This window comes from Ascaphus truei, chromosome 2, assembly GCF_040206685.1.
Source record: "Ascaphus truei isolate aAscTru1 chromosome 2, aAscTru1.hap1, whole genome shotgun sequence".
Taxonomy (NCBI): domain Eukaryota; kingdom Metazoa; phylum Chordata; class Amphibia; order Anura; family Ascaphidae; genus Ascaphus; species Ascaphus truei.
The window spans coordinates 289,581,110-289,596,997 of record NC_134484.1 but is presented as its reverse complement, the minus strand read 5'-3'; the positions used below and the strand labels follow the sequence as shown (position 1 = coordinate 289,596,997).

Below are 15,888 nucleotides of genomic sequence, written 5' to 3'. Positions count from 1 at the left end.
GTGATTGGTGAAGAAACTGGCGCTAATTAGGTGCTAGTGATCACTTAAAATACAGTGAATATATATTACACGTATATAGTGATATAAAATAAAATCGTGACTCAAAATAGTGCAGTAGTAAAAATATAATAAACGTTGTAACCCCCTGCTCAAACCCTCTGGAAGGGACTGTCTTGGCTGGTCCCAGAAGATCAAACGATATTTTCTCAACCCAGGGGGAGCATGAGCTGTCAGCCCATCGTCCTCCTGTCTGTTTCCCCCACATGGGGGATCGGAGCATGTGGAGTACTACCCCACCCAGTCCCAGCTGCTTCCTGTGTATGGTTAGAGGGACCCACCACCTTCTACTGATCACGCCACTGTACCTATCCTACCTACATCCTGTGAGTAGGCAGCACATAGAGACCAAGCATCATTATTACCTCACACCTGAACCATATAGTCTGCACTTAGTGTGTTTTGTCTGTTGTGTTTTCTCCTACATGCTCCCCCTGGGTTGAGAAAATACGGGGCAGAGTGGTAACATACTCGTCTGCCATGATTGCGGCCTCCTTGTAAGTGGATGGCTTGTGGTCTATCACCCACCACCCACATTTCAACAGGAACTTTTCTCTCACGAGCAGATCCAGCAGCTCCTTAAACGTGACTGCCTTACAGCCCTCCACCCACTGACTACGGTGCGCTAGCCGGGCAGCAAACTCAACATGGGTGTCATCTGTGCCTTTGTGCATTGCGCGAAACTGCTCATGGTATGTCTCAGGGTTGAGGGCATACCGCCTTAACAGGACTGCCTTCACATAGGGGTAGTCTTCCCCTTCCTCCTCCTCCGATCTTGCGGAAGGCCACTTGCGCCTTCCCACTCAGCCGGGGACCCAGGTATTTTATCCAGGCCAGCTCCGGCAACTCGTGTCGCTTACACTGCTTCTCGAAGTCCCGCAGAAAGGCATCAATATCATCAGTGCCATCCACTGGTGGGCTTGCGGACCGCCATTGCCATGGGTGGGTGCACTCAGAGCAGGGATGTTGGGGCACCAGCGGAAGATCATCTGCAATCGGTCAGCAGATGTGGCGTCAGGCCCCAGAAGGGCAATCATAGCCTCTGCACTTTCCGATGGGGTTGGGACCACTGCCGGAGCGACCATGGATCCGCCACTTGGTGGATAAAATGGGCCGCAGTCCCTTCGGCAGGATCTACAGCTACGTCCGCTGCATTGATCCCTGCCGCATCGTCCTCGTACCGCTCCAGGTCCTTTGCAAGGGCTGCCTTGGTGCGGCCGTCAGTCAGCAGCCCGTACTGGTAGCATAGGGAAAGCAGCACGGCTCTGGTCCATTTCTGAAAATGCCCTTTTTCTCCAGACATTTTCCAAATTTAGTTGAACTAATATAAATGTGCTTGCATAGTAAAATATCAGGTTTGTACAACATTTGTCTGGAACAACTTGTCCTGCGGTCTTGAAAATTCAAGACCGTCTTTGAGCTGTGATTTCCCGCATGAAATCCCAACACAAAGCCTAGCAATCTCACCGCTATGCCACCAGAAAAAGCATGTCATGGGAGACCATACAAAATTATCAACTTAAAAATTAGTCTGCTATATTTGGTCAAACATTTAATTAACTCACCCCTAATGTGATGGCTGGAACTGTTTCTCTTTGGGTGACTGACTCTTGGGTGGTGGGTGACTATGACTGACTGCACACGTACACACACGTACACCGGGCAGGGGGAGGGAAATCAGACTCTCAGACCCACTCTCAGACTCTCAGACCCACTCTCACCCACCCACACACTAAATCACCCACACACAAAATCACACCCACACACAAAATCACACCCACACACACACACACAATCACCCACTCACTCACACACACTCATCCACCCACACACACTAAATCACCCAATCACACACACACAATCACCCCCACACACAAATCACCCACACACACTCACCCACAAAATCACCCACACACTCACCCATAATCACCCACAAACACACTCACCCACACACACACACACCCACAATCACACACACACACACACAATCACACACACACACCCAATATCACCCACACACAATCACACACACACAATCAAGAATGACAATCAGCTGCAAGAAGTGACAACTTGAGATGCATGAGATCACACAGTCATTTTATGGGGCAAAGATCATTTGGGGGGGGGGGTCTGCAAAAGTTAATCATACAACTTGTATTGAAGTCAAGGAGACCAATGATGCTGGGATTAGGCTGCGTCCCCGCTAGCTTGACGAGGTGACTTATATATATATATATATATATATATATATATATATATATATGCAAGTCCCCGCTCACGCGATGCGCGCGTATGCGGCGGGCACACACGCTCGCCGGTGCTTAAGTAAACAATTTTTTTTTTAACTTTCTAGCTTCCCCTGCAGCGTCCCCCCCGCCTAAAATTTGTTTAAGCGCCGATGAGCGTGTGTGCCCGCGCCTACGCATTGCGTGAGCGGGGGCTCGCATATATATATGCAAGTCACCTCGTCAAGCGCTGCACGCTCAGCGCTAGCGAGGACACAGCCTGTGCGTGGAGGAGGACCGTGTTAGTGCACGGGGCGGGGTCCATGGACGTGTGCGTGAGGGGGAATCAGAGCGGGGGGGATCGGAGGTGGACCGTGTAAGTGTGCGGGGGGATTCTGAGCAGGGGGGAGGGGATTCTGAGCAGGGGGGGGGATTCTGAGTAGGGGGGGATCAGAGGAGGACCGTGTAAGTGCGCGGGGGATCGGAGCATGTGCCCTCCACAACTGCTGCCCGGTGTGTGTGGAGGAGGACCGTGTAAGTGCGCGGGGAGATTCTGAGCAGGGGGGGATCGGAGCATGTACCCTCCTCCACACCACCCTGTGGTGTGTGGAGGAGGACCGTGTAAGTGCGCGGGGGGGGGATTCTGAGCAGGGGGGGATCGGAGCATGTGCCCTCCTCCACATCTGCTGCCCGGTGTTGTGTGGTGTGTGGAGGAGGACCGTGTAAGTGTGCGGGAAGGGTTCTGAGCAGGGGGGGGGATCGGAGGAGGACCATGTAAGTGTGCGGGGGGGGAATCGGAGGAGGACCATGTAAGTGCGCGGGGGGATTCTGAGCAGGGGGGATTGGAGGAGGTCCGTGGATGTGTGCAGGGGGGAGGGGGGGATCGGAGCAGGAGGGGATCGGTGCAGGTGCCCACCTCCGCAACTGCTGCCCGGTGTGGAGATTCAATTTTCAAGATTCAAGTTTATTCCTCCGCAGACACGCTCTTCTGTGGACGTGCTCCGTAGGGGGGTGTGGTCTTGGGGGGAAAAAAAACTTGGCAATATGCCAACACGAGGCAGCCAATCAGGAAAGGGGAAGTTTTTTTTTTTTTTTTCCCCTCCTTTCTTGCGAGCACGCAAACGGCCCCCTGACTGCCGGACCAAAACAGTTGGCGGACCAAAACAGTTGGCGGGCCGTATACGGCCCACGGGCCGGACGTTCCCCACCCCTGTATAAAGTGACCTATAGAACATTGGTCACCATCCCATATACATAAGATGTCGTCTATGAAACGACGCCAAATAATAATATTATTTTTAAAAGGATTATTATTTAGAATGTGTTTAAATTCCCATTCTCCCATGTACAGAGGGAACATTGAGGTGCACGACCCCCTCAATTAACCAGTGCTGCAGAGTATATGAGTCCACATAAATGATATAATAGCTGCTTATCTGGAAGAAGAAAGGAGTAAAGGAGCTGAGTAATAAATAACCCCTAATAGGGATGTGGTCTGGCGGCGACTTGTGAAGGGTTGTCTGGGTGAAGTCCTAAAACCCACCCAGACCCCATACATAAGTCCCGCTTCTATATATCAACCATGTCACCTAGGGAAGCTCCAACATTGAAATAGTGGTAATAAGTTACTCACTCTGTCTTTAAATTCCTCCGGTTTTTTTCTTTCTTTTTCTTTGCTTTGCATGCTCCAAGCTGTTATGAAGATACAGTAGAGATGTCCTCACCGGGGAGGAGGGAGGACCAGCGGGCACTGCCGCGCAGCAAAAATAGCGAAGGCTGGACTGTGCTGAAAAATACTTTATTGTAGCATGGATTTAAAAAAGAGAGAAGGGATAACACCCCCCGCAACTCTTACGCGTTTCACCCACTCAGGGCTTTTTCAAAGAGTGAGGATTACTTGCTGCCGTGTTTCCTGAAATACTGACTAAACCCGGAAGTGACGTCACTCAACCTCTGCTTGTGAGATCTCCCGAGAATTGCGTGGAGGGAGCCTTCACACCCGGTGAGTGGCAACACACTCGTGATGAGTCAGTAATGGAACGGTAGGCATTAATGGCAATTAATTTGCCAAAGAGACAACAATTTAAAAACCCTTATACATTTATACATAAATCTTGGTTATTTAGTCAATATTTACATACACCTTTAAGAGAGGTAAGATGGCAATAGTATATGATAAGAGGACATACTGTAGTAAACCTCAACCTTATAGGATTGGAAAAAATAAGTAAAAATCAAACATTGCATAAAAGAATGCAACTATAAATTAAAATCAAGTAATAACGGGGGAATGGGGTATATAGAACTTTTGTTCGTTTAAATGACTGCATGTCATGTATAATGTAATTATATGCAAAGTTATTCAAACTATTAGTCAATTTCAAAATGTTATTACATTCGACACAAGTGTTGCAAATGTAACTAAACAACATATGAATGAACTTATAACACTTTTATGTTACTTAGTTATTTGTATCTAGATTTTAAAGGGTTGTGTGACACACTTTAAGTATATCACAAACCACAGTATTAAAAACAGCTTTTTTGTTACAGATTCCCTTGGAATGAGAAGAAAAAGAAGGGAAACAAGGGGGGAAAAAGAGAGCAAGAATAATGAACAATAAACAATAATGTACAACAACATGGATTGCTTCTTCTTTCAATTCACAATAATTGAAACATTTCAATCATTACTGGTTTACATGTAGATGTTCATCAATATTTAGCTATCAAAGTCTCAAGAATAGAAACCACTATAAAGAGCAACCTATGGAGGATAAGATTTTTCATACAATAAACAAGTTGGTCAATAAAATGGCTCTTAATGAGTATACATGTATTTTATAAAGAACAGATGCCCTGACAATAGATGTTTTTAATAGTGAACATGATAGTCTTATAACACAAATATTATTCACAGAGCTAGATAGGCTAACAATTAGCAGGGCAGAGATTACAAGGGGGGGAGGGAGACATATCAAAGAAAGTGTTTTAACTCCCAGTCAACGTTGATTCCTCTTGGTGACATTGTGTCCATTGTAAATATCCAGAACATCTTCCTTTTGATTAAGGATGTTCTGTCGTTCACCACGTCTGACTGGGGGTGGAATATATTCTATCCCACTAAAAGTGAACAAATCTAATTTGCCCATGGGGCATTCTGAGAAATGTCTCGCCACCGGAAATCTCTGATCCTTATTTTTTATACTTCTAATATGTCCCATTATACGTTTTTTTAATGGGCGTATCGTTCTTCCTATGTAGCTCTTGCCGCAACCACATGTTAAAGCTGCAGTTCAGTCTTTTTTTTTTTTTTTTTTTGCATTTATTTTTTTACTTCAATAGTTTTATGTGTGCAATCTCTAATTAGCTAAAGAACAGTATAGCTGCAGGTCAATTCGTTTTCCATGTATTGATAGGTCGAAATTTGGTGACATATTAAAAGCTGGCATTTGTTTATAATCTGCTTGACTGGCAGTGGAAGCTCATGAATATTCATGAGCAATCCTGCACAGACAAGTGCTAGAGGGAGGGCAGGGCTGACAAAGGGGTGTGCCAGAGCTTGTGACAGGACATGAAGGGGCAGTGCCTTAGCAAATGGCTGTTTAAATAGAATACAAGAAAATTGGTCTTTAAAAGTTGTTTTTTTAAAAACAGAAAATGCTAAAAGTATTTTGTCTTACTACAGAACTGATTTATTAAAAAAAACACACATGCAGGATATTGACTGAACTGCAGCTTTAAAATATAGACTACGTGGTTGGTATTGCATGTAATAAAACTCTTACGTTTTATTTCATCTTTATTCATTTTTGAATGCATTACTTTAATGGGTTTTGCATAGGTGCATACCTTGCAAAAACCACATTTAAAGAAACCTATAGGTGGAGTAAAACCCCTAGTTTTAACTGAGGGTTTAACAAACATGCTTGGTGAAACATAGCCTGACAATGTTTTTTCTTTATTGAAGACAAATTTAGTTTAGTTTTTCAATGTATGGTTTTAACTTATTGTCTAGACTCAGGCTGTTCCTGTGTCTAGCCACAATGGTGCGGATCGAATTTGCTTGTCTGCTGTGCTGAGTGATAAAATATAGTGGTGTTTTGCTATTATCTCCTCTAGTTTTGTTCCGTTTTTTTAGCAAATCTGTGCGTAGAGCATGATAAGCATGTTCAAAAGCTTTCTGTAGGTCAGATTCAGTGTATCCCCTGTGGCGGAATCTAGAAGCTAATTGTTTAGATTGTTGTAAAAAATGTTCTTTCTCTGAGCATATATGTCTAAGTCTTAAAAATTGTGCTTTTGGAATACCTCTAATTAGTGGTTTCGGGTGACCACTATCCGCCTTCAAAAATGTGTTTCTTGAATTTAATTTCCTAAATATGTCTGATTGGATACGTTGATTTGAATCAATGTATAATAACAAGTCCAAATATTCGATTTTTTGAGCATCATATGCAAATGTAAAATGTAAATTATAATTGTTGTTATTTAAATAGTCCACAAACTCCGTCAGGGACCTTGTGTCACCTTCCCAAATCATAAACAGGTCATCTATAAATCTCCGATAGAAAATAATATTATTACGAAAAGGATTTACATGACTAAAAATGTGCAAAAACTCCCAATATCCCATAAATAAGTTTGTGTATGATGGTGCAAATGAAGTGCTCATTGCGGTGCCTCGTGTTTGTAAATAATAAACTGAATCAAACAGAAAATAATTATGTGTTAGTAGAAATAAAATGGATTCAATAATAAATGTGGATTGTGCAGGTGATAATTCTGAGTCATTAAGAAAATGTTGAACTGCAGTGATACCATGTGTGTGATCAATAATTGTGTAAAGGGATGTGACGTCAAGGGTAACCCAAAGAAAATTAGGAGACCAAGTGAAATCTAAAAGTGAATTAAGTAAATCAGTGGAGTCCCGGAGGTACTGTATGACGGAAGCTTGTGGACTAATGGCTGTAAAAAAATATCAATGTATCTGGACAAACCATCTCCCATAGAACCAATACTCGATATTATTGGTTGACCAGAAGGGTCAACCAGAGATTTATGGATCTTTGGTTGACCCTCTTATGGCGCTGCCCCAAAGGAGGGGGGGTCTCTAGGAGCCGCCGGGGACCGGGGCTACACTTGCTTTGTATTCCTGCATCTTTTTGTGAAGGTACTATTGTAAGCAACAGTGAACGATCAAAAAGCTTAGAGAGGGATATTCTCACTGGAGTGCAATAGGTATTGTTGTTTGCTAAAGTCAATTAAATAATGTCTGTTGCACTTTAGTGTATATACATCATTGTGGTTTTTTTTTTGGTTTTTTTTTAGTGGTCTTCCATTTTGCAGAAGAATATTCATACAGTATGCTTAATGTGTATGAAAATAAAAGGCGATACCTGAATTAAAAAGTACATGTTTCATGGTCACTGATATTTCAGTTTCATGGTGATATCAGATTTAAAACCTGTAGTTTCAAATGTAGTTGTCATTGGGGACAATTGTGTAAAAAAAAAAAAAAAAAAATATTGTTCTCAAGTAAATAACACTTCTAGTAAAAATAATAACAAGCAATTCACTTACCTCAGCTTCTTTGATAAATCGCAATTTATGTATTTTAAAATCTCTGTTGCTATTGAAGTAAATGTTTTGGTTTTATTTATTCGTGGCATAATTTGTGTCATACTTCATCTTTGTTATTTGAGCGCTTGACTGTAATCTGGTTGATTACTGCTTCTTTATTTGTGGGGAGAACATATCATATGTCTGCTTTAAATTTCAGACATTTGTTTTCACTAATTAAGTATTTGGGCAACATGTCTGGAGGGGTAAAGATTGCTATAGTATGGTTCTATTTTCCTTATCTATGCTGTCAGTTATTGCAATACACTTGTGTTCCATTAATGGGAAGTACTTTGATTGGGTTCTTCTCTCTAGAAGAAGTTGTTTTCGAGCAGGTGTACGATATTATGTGAGAGGTATGGTGAATTTTAATTTTGAGAAATAAATTGCATATTTGTTAAAAAAAAAAATAAGGTGTTATGTTTTACACCTACCACATCAAGACTTTTGAACATTTTAAATTGCATGTCTCAATGGAAAAAATAAAGAAGATTGATTTAACACAGTACAATGTTGTAATACACAAAATAATGCTAGTATATTCCATGCATGCAACTTTATACACTTAATTGCATTTTGTTGACTACTTACAAGGCTCTCAAGCATTTTGTTATAAAGCATTTCATCTGTGGCATTTTAATAAAAGCTGTGGATGCATGCAAAAAAAAGAAGCTAATTTTTAGACAAAATATAATGGGTTTGATTCATAAGCATTTTTTTTTTTTTTAGTTAGAAGGCATTAAAAGGTCAGCAATGTTATCGGCTCCATTTGACACAAATTAAGCAGCACACTGGTCTGTAAATACGGACTGTATTTTTAAAACCCAATGTAATGTATAAAGACATAAATAGTAATAAAGTCAATATTGGTTATATGCATGTAATTAGAGGTGGACAAGACCTCTGTGCAAGTTTGCCAATTTTAAACTAGCCAGAATTTTGCAAAGAAATTAAACGTTTGTCAAAAATTGGCAATTGCAAAAACTTATTTGGCGAGCACAGTTGGTGAGTATTGCGCTTTTTGAGAGTATCCGTATAGATTAAAAAACAAATCATTTTTAAAACTGTGTATCAACAAACCCTGTTCCTCAGGATGCAGGGGGTCCCTAGACCTGAAATGAATGTGCTTCAGCTCCGGAAACCCGCTTCTTCAATGCAATGTAATAAAAATAAAAATGGTGTGATCGTCTGTAAGAGCTGTGCAGGGAGATGCAGCTTCTCTATTCACAGCTCTTCCAGTGGGTTCTAACTAAAGGGTTCTTTACAGTAAGGGTAGTTATATGTAGAATTAATTACCCATGAAGACTGTGATGGCAGATACAATAGCTATCTTTAAGAAAAGGTTAGATATTTTTTTTCTAGAAAGGAAAGGTATACAGGGTTATACCAAATAAGTAAACTTAGTAAGGATATAAACTTTTGAAAAGAAAACTGGGAAAGGTTTGTATATTTCTACGTGTAACCAGAATTGTACAAATACCCTTTTAAAAGCTTTTATATAGATGTACTGTAAGCCAAATTGATGCGGCTTTGGTACCTTTCTATATCTTAAATGTGTTTAAAACGTTATTTATAGACGAGCAAAATAAATACGTTTCAGTTGAGTATGTTTTTGAGGCAGAATTGTTTTTCTTTAAATCTATTACAGGCATTGATTCAGAAGGACATGCTGCTAACTTTGTTGAAACTGAGCAAATTGTTCATTACAATGGGAACAAAGCATCATTTGTCCAGGTGAACTGAAAGGTTAAACACTAGAAAGTAATGTTACCTCAAACAGTGAAGTAAATGGACCATTTTGACTTTGGTCAGCAAATAACGAATACATGCATAGCTGAGGAAAATGAAACATTTGAGTTAATTTGGCACCATATTTGTAATCTTCCCAGAAGATGCTGTTTTTCGTATATAAATATATATATATATATATATATATATATATATATATATAAACAGAAAAAGAGAGAGAGCGCACGCCCCATAGCATAACACTGTATGTTTATTATAAAAAAGGGGGAAGGAGGATGGGGGATGGGGGGGATTGGAAACGCACTCACAAGATTAAAATATAAAAAATGCAGTTTGTGATTTCATATCACCACCATCCGGTTCTGCATACGGTATAACGTCTCTGTGGACTCCTCCAGGACTGCCAACGGGCGACTTTCACCTCAGCCCTTTGAGAAAGTCGCCCGTTGGTGACGAAACGCGTCAGGGAAACTGACAGCGCAATTACATCACGACGACGCTGTGCACGCGCACGAGGCCATACCAAGCGTGGAGATACTACAAGCAGCCATTGGAAGTGGAGAGCTGATTTCGGGACAGCTTAAAGACGGCGAACGGAGCCCCCTGATACCTGGTTCATGGTGAACACGTCTGGCAGTCCTGGAGGAGTCCACAGAGACGTTATACCGTATGCAGAACCGGATGGTGGTGATATGAAATCACAAACTGCATTTTTTATATTTTAATCTTGTGAGTGCGTTTCCAATCCCCCCCACCCCCCATCCTCCTTCCCCCTTTTTTATAATAAACATACAGTGTTATGCTATGGGGCGTGCGCTCTCTCTCTTTTTCTGTTTTTAGATTTTTGTGGATGTGGTTAACCCCGTGTGAGAGCAGCCGAAGACCCCTTTATCTACACCGAATACCCACCATTATGGACTAACTATTGAAGAAGGACTGGTTGGACTTTTTTATACTATTTTATTTTTTCTTTCGTTCAGCACGTTTTGCACTTTTTATGTATAGGAATTTGGTTGTGTTTTAGTATAGTTTATTAGGCAATACTGTTCACAAATTATATGTTGTTAGAATTTTTATCACATTAATATATGCACTTTTAGCATTATTCACACAATTCATTTGATTGATGGAACTATAGTTCACTTATCACTAAATATATCACGGTACTGTTTTTGGCGCTACATCTTTTGCTTTTATATATATATATATATATATATATATATATATATATAACACAACAAAAGAAAAAATTGGCGCCAACCTAACACTAAATATAACCTCTATAAAAATAAAAATAATAATAAAAACCTATGCTATGCACAGTGGAATGAATAAAAATAAAAAACTAATGTAATGAAACAATAAAATGCATATAAAATACACCAAAAAAGAAAATGTCCAGAAAAATATATATATAAAAAAATATATACAAATCCCAAAATTTTCCAATTGCTATCCAAAAGAGTCTCTGCAGCCCGAATGAAGGGAACACCACTTCCTTGAAGATATCTACAAAAACACAGAAAAAACAGGTGCACTCATACCGTAAAATTGTATAACAATAAATTTATGGAATAAGGGACTAAAAATACACACTCACAAACAAAGCTGAATAAAAAGCATTTTTGAGTACAATTCAGCCCGTTCAGACGCAGGAACCCAATGAGAAGGACTTCGGCGTGATGTCCGCGGTGTGTCCTGCTGCAATAGCCCCTCTGTGTCCTGGCAGGGACCGAAAACCACGAGGGACGCCGCCCTCCCCTTGCTCCGGCGTTACACAGAGAATGCACTGAACCAAATCTCGCGTGAGCTCGATGACGTCAGTGAGGTTTCAGCCGTAGAGAGTGCTGTGGAGCCTACTGTCCAGTCTGTATATTTTATACTGACACTCATCTGCTACATCATATTTTTGCTGCGCTGCTAGCATTTTTACCAGCCATCCAGACTTTTAAGTCCCTGTTTACACTGTGAACTTTCTCCGGCTGAAACCTCACTGACGTCATCGAGCTCACGCGAGATTTGGTTCAGTGCATTCTCTGTGTAATGCCGGAGCAAGGGGAGGGCGGCGCATGCTATGAGTGCGCCTGTTTTTTCTGTGTTTTTGTGTATATATATATATATATATATATATATATATATATATATATAGTGGTCGACAAATCACCCAAAAATCTACTCGCCGAACCAAACAATCTACTCGACACCTAGCCCCGCCCCCAGCCCCGCTTTAAAAAAAAACATTTGAATAAATTCCTATTAAGAAATAAGAACAACTTTCGTTTTTGACATAAGTTTATTTATTGTATTACAATGAGGGGGACAGGGTTAGGGGGTGGGTGACTGAATGGGTACAATACATTTTAAAAAGACCCCCGTCGCCGCAATACATTTTAGAAAGACCCCCGTCGCCCCAATACATTTTAAAAAGACCCCCGCTGCCCAATACATTTTAAAAACACCCCCGCCGCCCCAGTGCATTCATTGTAACATCGCCGGAAGAAGAGATCAGTGTATCTCGAAAGCTCGCACAAATAAAAGCATTACGTTAGCCACAGAACGGTATCATCTATTAATTTTTGGATTATTGAAGCTCGGCTAACACGGTACTGATACATATATATATATATATATATATATATATATATATATATATACATATATACACACACACATATACAGTGGTCGACAAATCACCAAAATATCTACTCGCCGAACAAAAAAATCTACTCACCACCTAGTACCAAACGTGTGATGCTTGGGCCGATAGGAGCTCGCCATGATGTTAAATCCACTAAATGTATAGGTTTGTCGAACACTGCACATATATATATATATATATATATATATATATACAGTGGTCAACAAATCACAAAAAAAATCTACTCGCCACCTAGTACCAAACGTGTGATGCTTGGGCCAATAGGAGCTCACCACTATGTTAAATCCACTCGCCCGGGGCGAGCAAATGTATAGGTTTATCGAACACTGTATATATATATATATATATATATATATATATATATATATATTTTTTCAGTGTTCAACAAATCCGGTCGCCCGCCCACCCATGGAGACTGGATTTAGGCCTCTGGCGACCCGTGCTGCGGCTCTATGAATTTTTTCGCGGGGAAGAGGGGCGGCTTGCAGCTCTGGGTCAGCCCCTCCCCCCTGCACCCGTCCCCGCTTGCTGCCCGGGGCGGGAGGTAGGCTGTGGGGGTCCCCGCGGCTGCTGCCCAGGGCTGGAGGAGCAAGGTAGGCGCTTCCCCTCCGTCCCACGCTCCTTTTGACGCCCGCACAGGCATGGTAATGGGAGCCGGAAAGAAGGGCAGGCTGGCAGCTCTGACTACCGTCCCCATGGCTGCAGCCTGGGCGGGAAGTAGAGGGGGGCGCACGCGGGGGAGGGGCAGGCAAAGTTTCCCATCGGGGAGGTTGGTGTGGTTGCGCGGCTGGCCCTCAATCCCCCCAGCAACTCCTGCCCTCCCGCCTGGCTGCCCGACCCCCCCCTGCATGGCTGCCTGACCCCCCCCCACCCCCGCATGGCTGCCCGACAACCCCCACCTGGCTGCCCGACCCACCTGGCTGCCCTGCTGCCCGACCCCCCCCCCCCCCGCCTGGCTGCCCGACGACCCCCAGCCCGCAGCTGGATGTGGAGCAGCATGTCGAGGACATGCAAGCCCTGGATGAACAGGTGGGCCTCCTCCCTTCCAATGAATACCCACCTAGTGAGTGTGTCTGTGAGTGTGTCACCCTCTCTCCCTATCCCTGTCACCCTGTGTCGCCCTCACACTTTCCCTGTTGCCCTCACCCTCACTCTCACCTGTCGCCCTCTCTCACCCTGTCGCCCTCACCCTGTCGCTCTCTCCCTCTCTCTCTCATCCTGTCGCCCTCTCTCTCACCCTGTCGCCCTCTCTCTCTCACCCTGTAGCCCTCTCTCACCCTGTCGCCCTCTCTCACCCTGTCGCCCTCTCTCTCTCTCACCCTGTCGCCCTCTCTCTCTCACCCTATCGCCCTCTCTCTCTCTCACCCTGTCGCCCTCTCTCTCTCTCACCCTGTCGCCCTCTCTCTCTCACCCTGTCGCCCTCTCTCTCTCACCCTGTCGCCCTCGCTCTCTCTCACCCTGTCGCCCTCTCTCTCTCACCCTGTCGCCCTCTCTCTCTCCCACCCTGTCGCCCTCTCTCTCTCCCACCCTGTCGCCCTCTCTCTCTCCCACCCTGTCGCCCTCTCTCTCTCTCACCCTGTCGCCCTCTCTCTCTCTCACCCTGTCGCCCTCTCTCTCTCTCACCCTGTTGCCCTCTCTCTCTCTCACCCTGTCGCCCTCTCTCTCTCTCTCACCCTGTTGCCCTCTCTCTCTCTCACCCTGTCGCCCTCTCTCTCTCACCCTGTCGCCCTCTCTCTCTCTCACCCTGTTGCCCTCTCTCTCTCTCACCCTGTCGCCCTCTCTCTCACCCTGTCGCCCTCTCTCTCTCACCCTGTCGCCCTCTCTCTCTCACCCTGTCGCCCTCTCTCTCTCTCACCCTGTCACCCTCTCTCTCTCTCACCCTGTCACCCTCTCTCTCTCTCACCCTGTCACCCTCTCTCTCACCCTGTCGCCCTCTCTCTCTCTCTCTCTCACCCTGTCGCCCTCTCTCACCCTGTCGCCCTCTCTCTCTCACCCTGTCGCCCTCTCTCTCACCCTGTCGCCCTCTCTCTCACCCTGTCGCCCTCTCTCTCACCCTGTCGCCCTCTCTCTCTCACCCTGTCGCCCTCTCTCTCTCTCTCACCCTGTCGCCCTCTCTCTCTCTCTCACCCTGTCGCCCTCTCTCTCACCCTGTCGCCCTCTCTCTCTCACCCTGTCGCCCTCTCTCTCACCCTGTCGCCCTCTCTCTCACCCTGTCGCCCTCTCTCTCACCCTGTCGCCCTCTCTCTCTCACCCTGTCGCCCCCTCTCTCTCTCACCCTGTCGCCCTCTCTCTCTCACCCTGTCGCCCTCTCTCTCTCACCCTGTCGCCCTCTCTCTCTCACCCTGTCGCCCTCTCTCTCTCACCCTGTCGCCCTCTCTCTCTCACCCTGTCGCCCTCTCTCTCTCACCCTGTCGCCCTCTCTCTCTCACCCTGTCGCCCTCTCTCTCTCACCCTGTCGCCCTTTCTCTCTCACCCTGTCGCCCTTTCTCTCTCACCCTGTCGCCCTTTCTCTCTCACCCTGTCGCCCTTTCTCTCTCACCCTGTCGCCCTCTCTCTCTCACCCTGTCGCCCTCTCTCTCTCACCCTGTCGCCCTCTCTCTCTCACCCTGTCGCCCTCTCTCTCTCACCCTGTCGCCCTCTCTCTCACCCTGTCGCCCTCTCTCTCTCACCCTGTCGCCCTCTCTCTCTCACCCTGTCGCCCTCTCTCTCTCACCCTGTCGCCCTCTCTCTCTCACCCTGTCGCCCTCTCTCTCTCACCCTGTCGCCCCCTCTCTCTCTCACCCTGTCGCCCTCTCTCTCTCACCCTGTCGCCCTCTCTCTCTCACCCTGTCGCCCTCTCTCTCTCACCCTGTCGCCCTCTCTCTCTCACCCTGTCGCCCTCTCTCTCTCACCCTGTCGCCCTCTCTCTCTCTCACCCTGTCGCCCTCTCTCTCTCACCCTGTCGCCCTTTCTCTCTCACCCTGTCGCCCTTTCTCTCTCACCCTGTCGCCCTTTCTCTCTCACCCTGTCGCCCTTTCTCTCTCACCCTGTCGCCCTCTCTCTCTCACCCTGTCGCCCTCTCTCTCTCACCCTGTCGCCCTCTCTCTCTCACCCTGTCGCCCTCTCTCTCTCACCCTGTCGCCCTCTCTCTCACCCTGTCGCCCTCTCTCTCTCACCCTGTCGCCCTCTCTCTCTCACCCTGTTGCCCTCTCTCTCTCACCCTGTCGCCCTCTCTCTCTCACCCTGTCGCCCTCTCTCTCTCACCCTGTCGCCCTCTCTCTCTCACCCTGTCGCCCTCTCTCTCTCACCCTGTCGTCCTCTCTCTCTCACCCTGTCGTCCTCTCTCTCTCACCCTGTCGCCCTCTCTCTCTCACCCTGTCGCCCTCTCTCTCTCACCCTGTCGCCCTCTCTCTCTCACCCTGTCGCCCTCCCTCTCTCACCCTGTCGCCCTCACCCTGTCGCTCTCTCCCTCTCTCTCTCATCCTGTCGCCCTCTCTCTCACCCTGTCGCCCTCTCTCTCTCACCCTGTAGCCCTCTCTCACCCTGTAGCCCTCTCTCACCCTGTCGCCCTCTCTCACCCTGTCGCCCTCTCTCACCCTG

The 15,888-nt window shown here is 45.5% G+C and overlaps 1 protein-coding gene across 6 annotated transcripts in view; it reads left to right on the top strand.

Annotated features, from left to right (window-relative positions):
• The window catches only part of SACM1L (SAC1 like phosphatidylinositide phosphatase), a 423,363-nt gene that overhangs the window by 283,010 nt on the left and 124,465 nt on the right, over positions 1 to 15,888 (top strand). For all 6 annotated transcript variants that reach the window (XR_012799181.1, XM_075586287.1, XM_075586286.1 and 3 more), the window contains 2 exons: positions 8,156 to 8,257; positions 9,550 to 9,635. Coding sequence is in view for 5 of the 6 variants with exons in the window: in XM_075586287.1 (XP_075442402.1) it covers positions 8,156 to 8,257; positions 9,550 to 9,635 (188 nt within the window). In the remaining variant the exon portion in view is untranslated. The remainder of the gene's footprint in view (positions 1 to 8,155; positions 8,258 to 9,549; positions 9,636 to 15,888) is intronic.